We start from the raw sequence: 15,330 nt of genomic DNA, 5'->3' as shown, positions 1-15,330 counted from the left end.
TCCATATAATTATGTTTAATAGTATAATTCATGTAAATATAACAATTGTCATAGATACAAAGGTATTAATTGTACTAAATGTACTCTTTCACATAAATACTGTCTTAAATAGGCTGTTCCTAGTAGTAAACATGAATACTGATGACATGAATCAGATAGTCTTCAAAAGGCTTAAAAATAACTGTCAATTTGCATTGTTAATCAGTACATTAACATGAATATGAGAGAATCACATTCCTTCACAGAAACATCCAGAGTCCAGAGTGTAATTGTAAAAGTGTAAAATAATTAAATTCTGAAAGTGTAAGTAGACCCTGATGTGTCTACTTTTTACTTTTAAGAGTGTACAGTTGTACACTCTGAGAGTAAAATTAACAGTATGAATTGTGCATTGTATCACACACAGTAGACTAATTTAACTGAAAATAACAGCATTTGCAAATGACCATCAATGTAATATTTTACCATATTTTTACATTATAAATACAATACAGTGTGATTTACATTTCTCAATTTCTCCCAGTTGCTTTCATTGTGGAGGGTTTGACATAGGCATGGTTTAACTGTAAGACAGATATTTCATGCAAGCATGTGCCCTAAAGCCCAAATGAATGCTCTATGCTTCACCCAGGGTTATGAAAGAGTATGTTGAAGGAAATAAATGTTACGAAGCTGACAAAAAAAGTCTTCATATAACAGCCAACATTAAGCAAAACTGGAAGAACATTCTGTAAAAAATAAAATATTTGTGTCACATTGTGGCACATTGTATACACAGTTTAAGTGGTTAGGTATAAACCCCATAAACAGTCATCTATCTTAAAGTCGGTCCCGAGTCAGTGGGGGGGAATGTGTGCAATATCTGAACCCAAATTAGGTAGCTTTCTTGGACTCTAGAGGGAATGTGTCAACCCATTTTTGTGTGCGCATTCGACACTGGTCCCAATCATAGAGAGGGCTGTACTGGAAGTGACGCAGGGCTTTGTCTGTACACACAGTGAACGAAGTACAGGCTACAGCCAAGGTGTAGCGGTTAAGCAGTGGTGTATAGTTGCACACAGGCTTCAGTATCCAGCGCATAAGGTCATTGAAAAATGCCAGGAACCACAGCACTATTAGGGGCACACGGACCTCACGGAAGCCGAATGCCGATAGGAACTGCATGTTGAAGTCCTCATAACTCTTATAGGGTGAGTCGTCATAGCAGAAATATGCCTCGCCTCCTACTGTGTCAGGGTGCTCTCTCAGGGCACGAGCTGCCAGCAGATGCATCCAGGCCACATTTCCTTTAAAAAAGAAAAACATGAATCAACATAATCATATCAAACTGACAACATTCTCACTTCACTTGCATGACAGCATCACCAACCACTCAGACTCCTTGCAATGACAACTTCTTTTTTACTTCCTCAGTTGAAGTGTTGTAACGTAAAGTCTCTACATCTGCATTTGTTCCACCATACTTGGCTTGTTGGCTTATGTGTATGCTTGTAAAGTTGGTTACTAGGATTTCCTGTTTCGAAGTACCGGTAAATGCAGACAGCTTAGGCACAACCTGGCTAGACTAAGCCTGATCTTTTCTCCAAATGAACCTCCTGTATGGACACTACTAAGCAAGAGTTTTCAGGCTCACCTGCATAGACCCGGCCATGTTCAGTTTCTGACGGGACACCCTGAAAAAGCCAGCCTCCTGTTCGTACACCATTCTGATAGAAGTCCTTCATTAACTGGTGCTGCTCACCATATATCCCTGTAGGCCTGAGGGAGCATGTATGCAAACATGCCCCTCCATTCACCTGGACAGATACAGGAAAGATGGGGGTGTTAGGAAACAGATGGTAGTGAAGTGACTCAGGAAAGAAACAAGACTAGGGCCCTGACCCGGCACACAACGGTGCACGTGTCATAGCAAGTTTACAACAGATTTGTCATTTTCACGCCCAGCACCCACCCACGCTGTGTATAAGTGTAAGTGTGTAACAAGATGGAAAAACTGACGTACTCACTCAGATCTCAGGAAGAAAAGTTCTTCTGGATCTGGACTAAATGGACTGAATATATCGCACCTGTCCGATCAGACTTTTGCTGAATAAGGGAAAACAAAGTATTGTGTTGCTATCGCTCGTCCTATACCTCTCTTTTATTTGTATGTTTTATTCTCATTTCCTTTCTTTTATTGTAACTTGCTGAATGTATGACCCTGTACCTGTTTTCAAATAAGTGTAATGTAGGTTTGTGAAAGCGTCTCCTTTCCCCCTTTTCCCTTCAGAGCTGCCCAGATGTTCGTCTTTTTTGTTTTTTCTTGTTTGTTCGTTTTCTTTGTTCCAAAGAAAAAGAAAATGTTGTAACTTTGGTCACCATTGAGAACATGGGAAATATACCTTTATATATATATATATATATATATATATATATATATATATATATATGATTGTAATGCACTTGATCTCATGATGTAGTTGTTCATTATGCTTGTACACGATGACCAAAATAAAAACATAATTTCAAAAAAATAAGTGTAAGTGTGTAAATGTACTTGGACCCATCTGGGGGCCCATGTGGGTGAGTTTGTCTTAAAATTAGGTGTGGTCAGATGTATTGCTCAAAGAGGTGCAAAGCGCCAATCCTTTTTAGGTGCTGACTAAGATCCTAATGACATAGGAGTCAGAGATTGCCCTCCCCACCTGGTTTCCCTCCCATAAACACAGCCAGCTGTGTTTGTATGGACACCTCGTCTGGCCGTGCCAGATGCCCCGCAGGATACACCTGCAAGTGCCCTAATAGTTGGACACTACAAGTCTTCATGCTAACAGTTTTCCCTAACAGAGGCCATGCTTCTCCTTAGTCTCCTGGACATTGTCTCCTGGACAATTTGGCACAATGGTGGGCTAGAGCAGGGGTTTTCAACTGATTATGAACCAGGGACCACCACCCTGACTGAGAATCAACCTAGGGACCACCACCCTGACTGAGAATCAACCTGGGAGCCATTGTTAAAATGGTAAATGGTAAATGGTGCATTTATATAGCGCCAAAGGCGCTTTACAGAGATTGTGCATTACATTCACCCATTCACACACACATTCATACACCGATGGCAGCGGAAACCATGCAAGGCACCAACTAGCACATCGGGAGCAATTAGGGGTTCAGTGTCTTGCTCAAGGACACTTTGACAGTAACTCTGGGGGAGCCCAGGTTCGAACTAGGCACTCTACCCCTGAGCCACCGCCAACATTGTTGTGTTGGGAGGGGGGATATGGTCATGGTGTGGGGGAAAGAAATTAACCTTCCATATTGAACTCATGTTGCTGCTCATTGTAACTTATTCTATGAGTAAAGCAGACACTTGCAATTGATTTTGGGCACATTTCCTTAATGGTGACTCAACCAGGCAATCCGGTACGGTTTCCCTTGAGATTCTAACTCACTTTTCTGTGGAAGTTCCCATGGGCTAGAGGAAAGGCCATGGGTCACCAATATCAGTAGTGTCTGTTCATCTAAGAGTGCATTACGTTGAATGGTAATGTAGTATCTACTTGATTTTGAGATATTGTGTGTGCAATTGTACATTTTGGTCTAAACATTTAAACAAAACATGCTTAAAGTCTATAACATGTATTATGCTGGAGGAATAGAACCACACCAACCACACCACAATGGAGTGATCAAGCAGTTACAGTATTTATTTTTGATGCCATTCTAAAGACTTGTTAGACTGGTAATAGTCTAGCCAAGACATGTACCCTTCTTTCAAATCTAACCTACAGTATAAAATATATGGTGAAAAAGTATTACAGTACATTACACTAATTGTGCCTTTGTCAACATAAGTGTGTTATATAAGTCTTATAATACCTTGGTGCCATTAGCTTCAAGCACAATCTTCTCAGCCTTTGCCTTGCTCTTGGGATAGGGCATTGTGTGATATACGTTGTATGGCGTGTCCTCATTGCCCCTGTTAAAAAAAAAGACAGCCGTTACCAAGAGTGGGCGAGGAATCCAGGAGAGAGGAAAACAGTGTTGTACTGTTTACTTGGCTCTGCCACATTCATGATCGGAATGTTTCTGGATCAGGCCAGATCACGAATGACAGATGGAATTTCATGCAGATGGGGAAGGCAGAGAAAAGAAGAGAAGAGAAAACAAGGCAATTTAATATATTGCCTTGTTATTATTGTTATTATATCACCTTGGAGAATCTTTTACATAGAATAGAGAGGGTATGCGCGTGACATCATCATCATACCCGTTAGTTATGCTGGGAATGCCTACTGAGTGGCAAAAAACTACTCTCTGGTCTTCACAGCCCATACATCCAAACAGAAAAGTCCTATTTGATTGCATCAAATGACTTTAAACAACATTAAATTCACTGTGTCACTCACTTTGCCACTCGATTTGCCACTCGATCTGCCATTCACTTTATGCACATACCCTCTATTCATTTATTTTCATTCATTAGTATATTTGTATCAGGTACCTGCTGATATATGTTGCTAAATGATGTCTCACCTGAACGTGAGACTTTACTATTCTATTATCGCACATGTATCTGTTACTATGCTGATATTATAAGTATTATCTTAAGTTACTGTAATCATATCATGACAATCTGACCTGTTTTGCTTGTTCACTTCTTTCTATCTCTCTTCTTCCCTTTCCTAGGAAGCGATAAGAGCATGTAAGAATCTTCTCCACTAAATATGGGCCAACAACCGGTCATACGCCTACCTGTTCTTGCAATGCCAGATAATCAGAGCCTACCAAAATGTCTGAGAACATCTACATTTAAATGTAGAACCGGGTGGAAACAATTTGGAAAATTTAAAACAAACTGCATTGCAGACTTTAGGTCGGCCCAACCTATTGGACAGTCACTCACGTCAGGATTGGTTTTCAAAGCAGTAGATTGAATTTACATTGAATTTAGATGTTTTGGTAGATGGAGCTCTCCGATCATCTGGCAACATGAAAGCGTGACTAATACCTACACAGTACCTCATTTAACGTTCAAGCACACATTTATATAAACTTTTTGGGCAGAGCCAGACATGCTGCAAAGACAAAGGTTCATTGTAACTAATGCCTAATTTATACATATGACAGAGTTGCACTCCGAAAATAGCAGATCTAAAAGTTCACAGCGCCTCTCTGATGAGACGCACTGTGAGCTTGTAGATCTGCTATTTTTGGCATATGACATGGTGTACGACAAAGTATAAATCAGGCTTAATTTAGCTGGTGTGGATGGGGGAGGGAGTAAATATTGTCAACAGCTGGAGATAAACATCTGGAAAATACAAATGTTTCCATCACGTGGCAACTGGACAGTGGGCTTACAGCTGATATTTTCTTAGCTTCCTTTCATGTCGGAACAATGCATCTTTATCTGTGATAGAGATAAACCAAGGTGCCTAAATAAACTGTTTTCGGTAAATATTTCTTCCACCAGAGCAGCTTCTTCATAATACTTGAGTTACCTTATTATGGTGATCACATTGTTGTCTGCAATAGCTTTTCATCATAGCAATTGTATTACCAATTTATGATATCCTGCATGTGTGAAGACCCGTGATTTTAGTTTTTGTTGTTGTCCTTGTTCTACGTTGGGAGAACAGTGGGACAAAAACAGGCTATTGTGAGTTATATGGCCTGCTGGGGCATTTGGGGACACTTATTGCAGTCCTGTGAGTCACAGGACAGTCAGGACTCACAGCATGGCAACGTGTAAGCTCACATTATGGCAAAACATGTCGGTCACAGGTTGTGACTTGTGTAGATCTGCTATTTTTGGAGTGTAACTCTGTATAGATTAGGCATTAGTCACACTGCAAGAATGAACCTTTGTCTTTGCAGCATGTCTGGCTCCATAACAAGGCATAACAAGCAGACACACTGATTAAAGTGCAGAACATCATAGCTATTTTTGAAGCAATGATCTACTCTACTCTAAGTTCTGCCTTAAGCCAAACAGACTGAGGGCAACATTTTAATATCACACCTATCTATGACATCATTACATGAAACACCAGACCAGACCTGTAAATTATTTGTTTGTCGACATGCTGTTTCTTTTATGCCAAACCACAAACAGGATTGTGTCAAACTTAGACACAGGATCTAAATGTCTCACTAGAAGAGCAGGGAGACCAAATACAACCGATCCACCCCAATTGTATACGTACTGTAAGTTATATTGTATTAACACATCTTGTGCCCAAGACGTCTGTGGACGTCCTGGGTATTGCGCAACGTGCATAGCCCAAGACGTCTGTGGACGTCTTGGAAAAAAAAAAAAAAAAAAAAAAGTTTTTTTTTTATTTATTTTTTTATTTTATTTTTTAGTAAAAAAAATCAGAAAAATCAAAACACTTTATTTATTTATTTTTTAACATGTGGTGCCAAAGTTTGTTTTTTTCGCCATTGAGAATGCATTTGGCGTTTAAATTAAATAACTCAGAAACTATAAAACATTTCAAAGTAAAAAGTTCCAGCATGTGTCTCCACAGTCAGCTGAATTATAAAAAATGTGAATGGATTTTCTAGGTGAAAGTGATTTTGGGCAGTTAAGCGTGGGCTCTCAATGTGCATACTGAGTCTACCATACAGATTAGACAAAATAACATTTTATTCACTAAAAGAGCATACATGTGGTGTATTATGAATCATATAGCATATTCATAACGACATGGTTAGAACCATCAAGGAACATCTCTCATCTGCTGTCGTGCCGTGTCACACTTTTCTCGTGCTCTCCGGTTTTTGGTTAAGTCTCTGCAGTGTATAATGGTATGAAAATATACCACATACATAATAGAGTTTTAACATATACAAACATTGCATTGCACACAGCCACGCACGCACACAGGTTGCATGTACTGTAAGCGATTCCCAAACCAGTTATTTTGAGGAGTGCTCATATCGGTTCACTGAACGCCTGCGCCGAGCAGCTGGTGGCCTCACGTGTCGAGTGTCGACCAGTGCTAACTCTGAGCGTTAAAGCTAGCTGTTCCCAACCTGTGGGCCATGAGGATATTGCAAATTGGGACCCAAAATAATTGGCAAAACTCTCAGATTTTATTGACAACATTAACCCATTTAGACCTGGAACACCTATACGTTGTTATACCTTCAAGCCGAGGACACCTCTGTGTGTAGTTGTTGCTAGTATAAACAGTATGATCTAAGCCGGAACACAATCAATAGATTCATCATTAAATGAATACAGATGCTCTGAAAATTAACACTTTCAAGATTTCCAAGTCAGCCCTGATCCAGAAAGGGTTGGGAACAACTGGTCTAAGCCAATCACAAGGAATGGGGCATCAGTGTGATGTGCTCTGATCAGGTATATGACAGGTATACGACAGGTATATCGTTCATTCATCAGTGTGATGTGCTCTGATCAGGTATATGACAGGTATACGACAGGTATATCGTTCATTCATCAGTGTGATGTGCTCTGATCAGGTATATGACAGGTATACGACAGGTATATCGTTCATTCATCAATCATCAGTGTGATGTGCTGACAGGTATATAGTTCATTCCAGTCCCTGTTCTGTCTCCACCTGTCTGCACCCTGTCATATCTTGTCCTCTACATTGCATTCCATTTTCCAGGTATAGCAAACTCAAAGAGATGGATATACAATAGTTAAAACAGATCACAGGAATGTCTCTGCAACAAGGTCAGATAAATAGTCATTCATATTCTGCCTTGTATAACTTGTACATTTGTAGTACAAAATGCAAATATTATGTATTCAGAAGCTTACCTGACAAATGAGTCTCCTTTGACATTGGGTCCAACCACCTCCATACTGCTGGTGTAGACAAGATACTGAATTCCATTTTCCACACAGGCTTTGATGACGTTTTCTGTTCCTAATAGGAGGGAAAGCACAATTTCAGAGATACATGACAATTGGGTCAGATAGATTAGAAATGTTCCACAAGCTCCTTCTTTTGGTGCTGAAGTTTTCCCTAAATGTGACCAAACTAAAGGGCTGACTTTACAGGTAATAGACTCAAAAGGTCAAAATGAGTGAATATTAAAACAGAGCAACGGGAAACACAGTTCAAAGCACGGACTTCTTAAATAACATCTGTTACAGGTTGGCTAAAGGGTGGATAAAGTAAATACCATGGGAATGCTGGTCCAGTATTATAATTTTGTAAGGCATTTCCTCCCCAAATGCACCATGGTACAGTAGATCTTCTGTTTGTGTTTTTTGCTAGGACATCCATCCAATGTAATTAATTTCATTCAAGTAAGAAAGACTCCTTTGGAAGGTATACATTTTGAATAACAAAATAGGACATATATAAAGTAGCTACAAACACCAATGCCAAAGCAAACTGACTGTTAGAAGTTGAAAGCTCTACTCCTTAAAAATATTAAGTGTAACAAAAAAGCTCAGAATGGTAGAGCCTTTCTATCATTACTCGCTGGATGGAGAATCCTCCTAGACTGCCCTAAATCAGACCTGATTTGGTTGAAGGATGCAACGTTATTCTTAAAACCTTGAGAAAGGCCTGTACTGTACTGTACTGTACTGTACTGTACTGTACTGTACTGTACTGTACTGTACTGTACTGTACTGTACTGTACTGTACTGTACTGTACAAGCCCTCATCCGTGGTGTGTGTGTGTGTGTGTGTGTGTGTGTGTGTGTGTGTGTGTGTGTGTGAGACAGGGTGCAGACAGGTGGAGACCAGGCACCTTGGCTGGTAGACTGAGCCTGGCAGTGTGCCGCGGGTTCGACTCCCGATCCCAACGGCCTTTACTGCATGTCACTCCCCCATTTCTCTCCCCCATTTTATGTCAGCCTACTGTCTGTCTCTCTATACGAAAGCCGCAAAAAAAAGATTAAAAGAAAAAAGACTTTAATTATGCCCTACGGTGCTCTCCAGAAGGATTTATTTCTTCCTGTCAAGTCTTCCGAACGCCTACCTATCAATTTTGGTATTGCTATCTTGCCCTGCACACCACCACCACTCCCATCCTTAATCCTCTATAATAACTCTTTCCTCCTTTATCCTCCCCCCTTATCTTTCCATCTTCTTCCAATGCAAATGTTTTTACTCATTATTTTCTCATGTCTTTTGCAATTGTCTCCTACAGCATCAGTTCTTATTGGTATCATTCACTCTTGCTTATAAGTCTTTATTATCAAAGTGGCTATTGATATTTTATTTATTTATTTTTTATTTATTTTTTACAAATGCCTGTATGGTGAAATGAGAAGGTGTCAAAGTTCCATGTGGGAGGGTGGGGATTGTTTTGCTTTGCTTTGTCTGTAACTATCTGCATTATATTTAACTAATTTACCTCATTTTATTGATATATATTTTGCGAAATCCTGTCTTGTTTTTTGTTTGTTTGTTTTTTGTCTGTATGTAAATGTATATAGGCCTACATGTACTGTATTTTTCACTGCCTAAAATCCCCTTCTATGCTGTGCTGTACTCGTGCTGTAGTAGCCTACTGTACTGTACTGTACTGTACTGTACTGTACTGTACTGTACTGTACTGTACTGTACTGTACTGTACTGTACTGTACTGTACTGTACAAGCCCTCATCCGTGGTGTGTGTGTGTGTGTGTGTGTGTGTGTGTGTGTGTGTGTGTGTGTGAGACAGGGTGCAGACAGGTGGAGACAGAACAGGGTAATGAAACGTTTTGTAATTATTGAACAATTTCTTAATTGTCTCCGCCAGGCTAAAGGTGTGGCTGAGGCTATGTTTTCAGTGTGTCCATTTGTCTGTCCGTCTGGCATCTGTGAGCAGCTAATCTCCGGCACCGTTGGACCGATCGGCATGAAACTGTGCACGAATACTCCTTGTAAAACAAGTAAAAACCTACTCTGCCCAAATTTCTCTGCCGGAGGCTTTGAGGAACACACTTTGGCCCAGGGGTTGTTGGCTTTTGTCTGGTCACGTGCTGAGCCATGCCCTTTTTAAGTTCACAGGTCAACAGTTTCAAAACTAAACAAGTAAGTCAGTTTGATCCACAGACAATGTGGTAGCAATCAGAACCACTTTGTTTAGAATGTGTCAAAATGTGTAAAAAAGAAAAGAAAAAGAAAAAAAATCCCACTGCTGCATCAGCCAACAGAACACAACAACAAAAACAAGATAATGATGTTAACCGATTAACCAATCATGAGATTCACCTCAACAAAAAACAAATTAGGGTTTTAGTTTCATGCACAGCACCAGGTTGCAATGTCAGTATGGTATCTGATTCGTTGTAGTTCAAGAATACGCACATTACCTATAAGCACACAAATATTCAGTCTGTCACAAAAGGAAAATGGCCACATCATTCAACACATATTGGTTTAAAGTCAAACTCTGGAATATTATAGGAAAAGGAAGGGAGAGGTCAGGTGACATATCCACAGGAAATTTGTGGTTTGTCCACAGTTTTACTCACAGGGAGATCGGGATCTGGGGAGCAGTACTGTTGAATTGTTATCCTGTTGCTCTTGTGGCTTTCCCGGCTGTACATCATCCCAAAAGAATGGAGCACAAACACCCATCAGTGGGGGTGCCTCTCTCCGTCTCTGACGACAAACCTCCCTTTGTCCCTTTCCAATTCCTGTGACAATGTGCTTTAGTGTATTCACGTCACTGATGTCTCACCTTGAACATTTACAGCGTTGATGACATGCTCTGGGACTCTGTGCCAGACGTCCACCAGGCTGGCTGCGTGGATGAACACGTCAACACCTCTGGAGACCTCCAACACACTGGCATAGTCTGTAATGTCCCCCGCAGTCACCACCACCTGTACATCTAGGAGGGAGGAATGGGAATGGGGGTGTAGATAAAGGACTCACTTATTCTTAACTGCTGGGAACAAGATGGAAGATAAGGATTGTTTTCACAGGAACCAAACAAACTGGGGCTTTTGATTCTTGCACTGCACTGTAACTTTACTGTGACTTATTTTCATTTCCGATAGTTTTTACTCTTTAATAACTATTTCTTTACTGAATTCAAATGTCCTCTTATAATGTGTTTCTTTTGCACTTTATTTTAATGCTGCTAACGTTTGTGTAAAGCACGTTAAATGACAGAGATGAGGCATCTCTGTCATGCTGAAGGCCATGGACAGAGATTATGTTTTTGCCTGTGTGAGTCCAGAGATCATTCTGGAAACCGTTGGACCTATCAGCACCTTTGTACAGGCTGCCAGTAGGCTATAAGGAAGACACCCAACCCCCAAATGTTCAAATTCAGACATGGCCACCCTGAACAATTGTTGGTCTGTTTTAATGCTGCGACTCTGTAGGAGGTGAGCTGTCTAGATGCGTGCGTGCGTGCATGTGTTTGTGTTCAGGGGCTAATCTTGCAAACCAGTTGATTGATCAGCATCAGAATTCTTGTGCACACTGGCAGTAGGCCACGATAGAGACTCCCTGCATTTTGTTTTTCACACAATATTATTTTAAATATTTAACTTTAGCTTTATAATGGAATTAAGTGGTGGTCATCAGTCAGACTGTGTCCACTTTTCTGCCCACATATCGAGATTCCTGAAGTCTCCCAAGTTGGTGTCTGATACATAATACTGTCTGACATCATAGACTGGCCAATTAATGTGATAACAGGTACAGCACAAAGTACGGGTACCGACACTGCACCAGTTGTATGAAACGTGGGCATCCATCTTACACTGCGAGATGTAATGTATTCCTTATCTATCTAATGGCCTTGAAAATGATCTACCCTTACCATAGACATCACATAATGAGGACTCTTGAACCCCAGTCCTAGTGACTACAGTGATTCCAGTGACTAAATGGAAACAGCTCTTCCATAAGCCAGCTGTAATCAGATGAACTGCCACCATTGCTCCATTCACCTCCTTAAATCTGTAATTAAAGTGTCAGAGTCTGGTGTGGTGTGGCTCTTTATTGTCTCCGCCAGGCTGAAGGTTTTCTCCCCTGTCCCACACACTCCCTGGAGGCCTGAGCAGAACCAGCTCTGCCCCCAAAAAAATGATTGTGTGGGTTTTGCACTAAATGCCACACACATCATGTTGTCACGGAAACGGTGGACAGCATGACATCATCCACGAAGTTATGTCGTGGATGATATCTGTATAGGCAGATATCTTATACTATAGTATCTCATAGGCAGATATCTTATACTACTAAGCAACTCATATTGTAAGAAGTATTCAGAACCATACATCAAGGAGGTACCTAAATCATTGGGCTCAAGCTGACTGCTACTGACTAGTTCACCAGCTCCCTCCCCCGACGCCTAAGGCGAGATACAGTCCTCTAATCATAAGGCCATAAGGTCTTTCCCAACACATCCTACTGATAACCCCTACAAGCATAGGTATTCTCAGTTACACATCATGAATGCATGCAGTGCCTATAGGGATGGGTATCGATTCCGGTTCTGCTTATCAATTCCTGTTCCTAACGGTTCCCAGGGAATGTGCATGCAAAGTGCACATTCCCTCTATAAGCCAAGGAAGAACCTCCATCCCAATTTGGCCAAATCTCCTCATGGTGGCACTACAACAGTCTACTTCACATTTTTGGCCCTATAGTAGCCTATACATCTTGTATAGGTCATATAAACGAATTTTTTTCCCATGGATTCCTTGGATCATGACAATGACACAATTTATAGGCCCTGTTTTTGCTATATTACATTTTCTGCCATTGTGTGTTTTCTTCAAAACACACTTTTTGCTACTACTCCTAAAGAGTATGTCCACAACTCACACAAAATTGGTACAAATTATCTCTGGGGTCATGTGATCAATATGTATGAGTTAGATAGTTCAGATCTAATCCCAAGTGGCCATGACCAAAGTTTGCGGGCCTGTAGGCACCCCGGCCTGGCAGAGACCTGCATGCTGTACTAACTAGTGTACTCAGAGAGGAGCATACTTTTCTAGTTCCTGCAGTTTGTGAAAACAGTTTAACCAGACTATGTGCACTTCTACGTTTTCTTGTTCATTTCCAGAAGCTTGTTGAGGTAAATTACAGCAACTTTGTTTGCTATGGTCCCCTAGTATTAGGCCTCAACAACAACCGGCCTCTGTTCAGAGAATTAATAATGAATGGCTGGACAAAGCATTTTCCACTCTGAGGGAGAGATCTCCTTCAGCTTGGCAAAGCACATTGCTGCTAGACAGGGGTTAAAACAAGCAGTTGCTGAAACCAACAAACCACTAATTGATAGCAGGTCTCAACAACAGGAATAGGGGGTGAGGGCTTATTTTCAGGTTGAAAATAAGACTGATAAGCATGTCAAGAATCCTGTCTGCCTCAGACAGTACTAGTCTTGTGTGACGTGTCACTCTTTTCTACAGAATGAGCAAGAATGTGATTCCTTTGATGTAGAATACGTGTTAGCCTGCCCTGCAACCTTGCAATATTGACACACTAACAAGCAACAGTCTAGAATTGAAATCGAGATAGATCCTGGGCATAAATTGATGAGTGGCCAAAATCTGATTTAGAAATTAGGGTAAAGTCAATATAACAACAATTAAGCCTTCCTTAAAGGGGGTGTAAGTGATTTCTTGATTTCTTTCTTGGTTTTGTAAAGAGCATTCTGTATTAAGGTGATACCATGTGGTAAGATGGGTAAGACTGGTAGGCCTACACACTTGTCCTTTTCACTAAAACGATAAGCCCCTCTGGGTTTTTTGGTCCTTCCGGCACCTTCCTTCTTTTCTGATTTTTTTTTTTTTTTCATACAAATGTATTTCATCCCATTTGAAATTTCCTTTGTTTTTCTTTTAATGTACATCACGTGCAAATAAAACTAAACTAAACTAAACTAAAACCAAATTTAAAAAGAAAAGAAAAACAAAAGACCCCAGGGCAGGCCAGCTGTTGAACCAGCATACTGAACAAACACTCATGGTAATAACAGGCTAATTACTAGCCTAGAATGATAAATTGAGAATATGTGAGAGCTTTGCCTTTAACTTAAGATCACGACAACAGGAATAAAGACAGCCAGTAGTAGCAGCTAGCGGACGAATTCACGAATATGCTAGCCTATAATTTAACGAACAAAAATAGGAAACAAAACTTTGCGATGAAGGAAGGACGCTCGCATCTTTGTCTTACCTGTGTTATGTTCACGTAAAGTTGGATCTATATGTTTATCGAAGAGCCGGATTTCTCTCAGCTTGTCCTCCTTTTCGAGCAGGACCTGCAACAGGTGTCTACCCAGAAAACCACAGCCACCCGTGATTAAATAGACAAGACCCGTCTCGCGATCAGACATTTTGAGGGCAGTATAAGTATGTTACAATACACTGAATACAGGCAGCCAAGTTCAGTTCCTACTCTGTCGCTGTCGCACTCCGATTAAGCTTTAACACAACCGACCAGTAGTGAGCACATGCAGTCATGTGGGCAGGACACGTTGCTATGCCAACAGTACAACCCCCCTGGCATGTCATGGTGTCATTAATTATAGTCATACATATTCATTTTCAAGTTGCAATATTATAAAATAAATGTAAACATCTCCCTTTTTTTCTCTCTCTCTAAAAAAAAAGAGGGCTAGTAATTTTTCGCTATTCGTTGTGGTCGTACGACGAAAGATATCTAGCCTACCCAAGGTCAGTCATATAATAATTGCACAAGATAGAAGATAAACTGGCCTCAATCTAGCCTTGACCTCGCTCAAGGCAGTCACCAGTAGATATCTGGACTAGTTGAGTTTCCCCACATTGACACACATAAGGCAGTAAGTGACCTACCATTCTTACAGTAGCCTATATGCCAAGCATAATCATTTAAATCAAATTTAACAAAGTCCTATTAGGACTAATAGTGAATAACCCAACATGAAATAGCCCATTATACTCACTCACTCTGGTGAAGATTAACAGATGTTGGGACTTGGGAGGCAGGTAAATTCACCTTGACAAGCCAATCATGGCCTTGAATGGATGAACCTTGAATTCTAGTAAATAATTTATTACGCTTTGTTGTGGGCAACTCAAGAGTTAGAAGCTTCTACTAAAACAAGTAGCTAAATTAAGGTCAACAGTGACACCTTATAATCAATGCATTGCAACGTACAGCATAGCTATATAGGATAATAGCTAGACAGCATTGAAGCCTACTCAGAGTCACAGCACATTGCAGTACGTGACCTTTTGCTTTGCATCCTCAATTAATTGCTTAAATCGGTTTTCTTTCTTCATTTCCATTTCATAGTCTGCACAGGAAACCACATTAGACAGTGGAGAGAGGAACAGCAGTTTCCGCTAATACTCTACATAGTATTACTAATACATGTCATTTAGTAGATGGGCCTACTTTGCT

General features: G+C 40.5%; 1 protein-coding gene across 1 annotated transcript; it reads right to left on the bottom strand.

Moving 5' to 3' along the window:
- hsd3b7 (hydroxy-delta-5-steroid dehydrogenase, 3 beta- and steroid delta-isomerase) lies at positions 1–14,347 on the bottom strand. The gene is made up of 6 exons (XM_079520100.1): positions 14,119–14,347; positions 10,652–10,804; positions 7,781–7,889; positions 3,859–3,958; positions 1,634–1,796; positions 1–1,286 (listed from the first exon to the last, which is right to left on the bottom strand). Exons 1-6 carry the CDS (start codon positions 14,276–14,278, stop codon positions 874–876), a joined length of 1,098 nt encoding a protein of 365 aa, XP_079376226.1. The 5' UTR covers positions 14,279–14,347; the 3' UTR covers positions 1–873.
- Between the last annotated feature and the right edge of the window lie 983 nt (positions 14,348–15,330).

This window comes from Electrona antarctica, assembly GCF_951216825.1.
Source record: "Electrona antarctica genome assembly, chromosome: 14".
Classification (NCBI taxonomy): Eukaryota; Metazoa; Chordata; class Actinopteri; order Myctophiformes; family Myctophidae; genus Electrona; species Electrona antarctica.
The sequence above is the reverse complement of the archived record's forward strand: the minus strand, read 5'-3'. Positions and strand labels throughout refer to the sequence as shown.

Excerpts from the sequence above, each read along its gene's own strand:
- hsd3b7 (XM_079520100.1), bottom strand. The coding sequence starts at position 14,278 with ATGTCTGATCGCGAGACGGGTCTTGTCTATTTAATCACGGGTGGCTGT. Across the intron at positions 10,805-14,118 it reads TTTACGTGAACATAACACAG|ATGTACAGGTGGTGGTGACT; the intron begins GTAAGACAAAGA and ends CCTCCCTCCTAG. Across the intron at positions 7,890-10,651 it reads CAACGCTGTAAATGTTCAAG|GAACAGAAAACGTCATCAAA; the intron begins GTGAGACATCAG and ends CCCTCCTATTAG.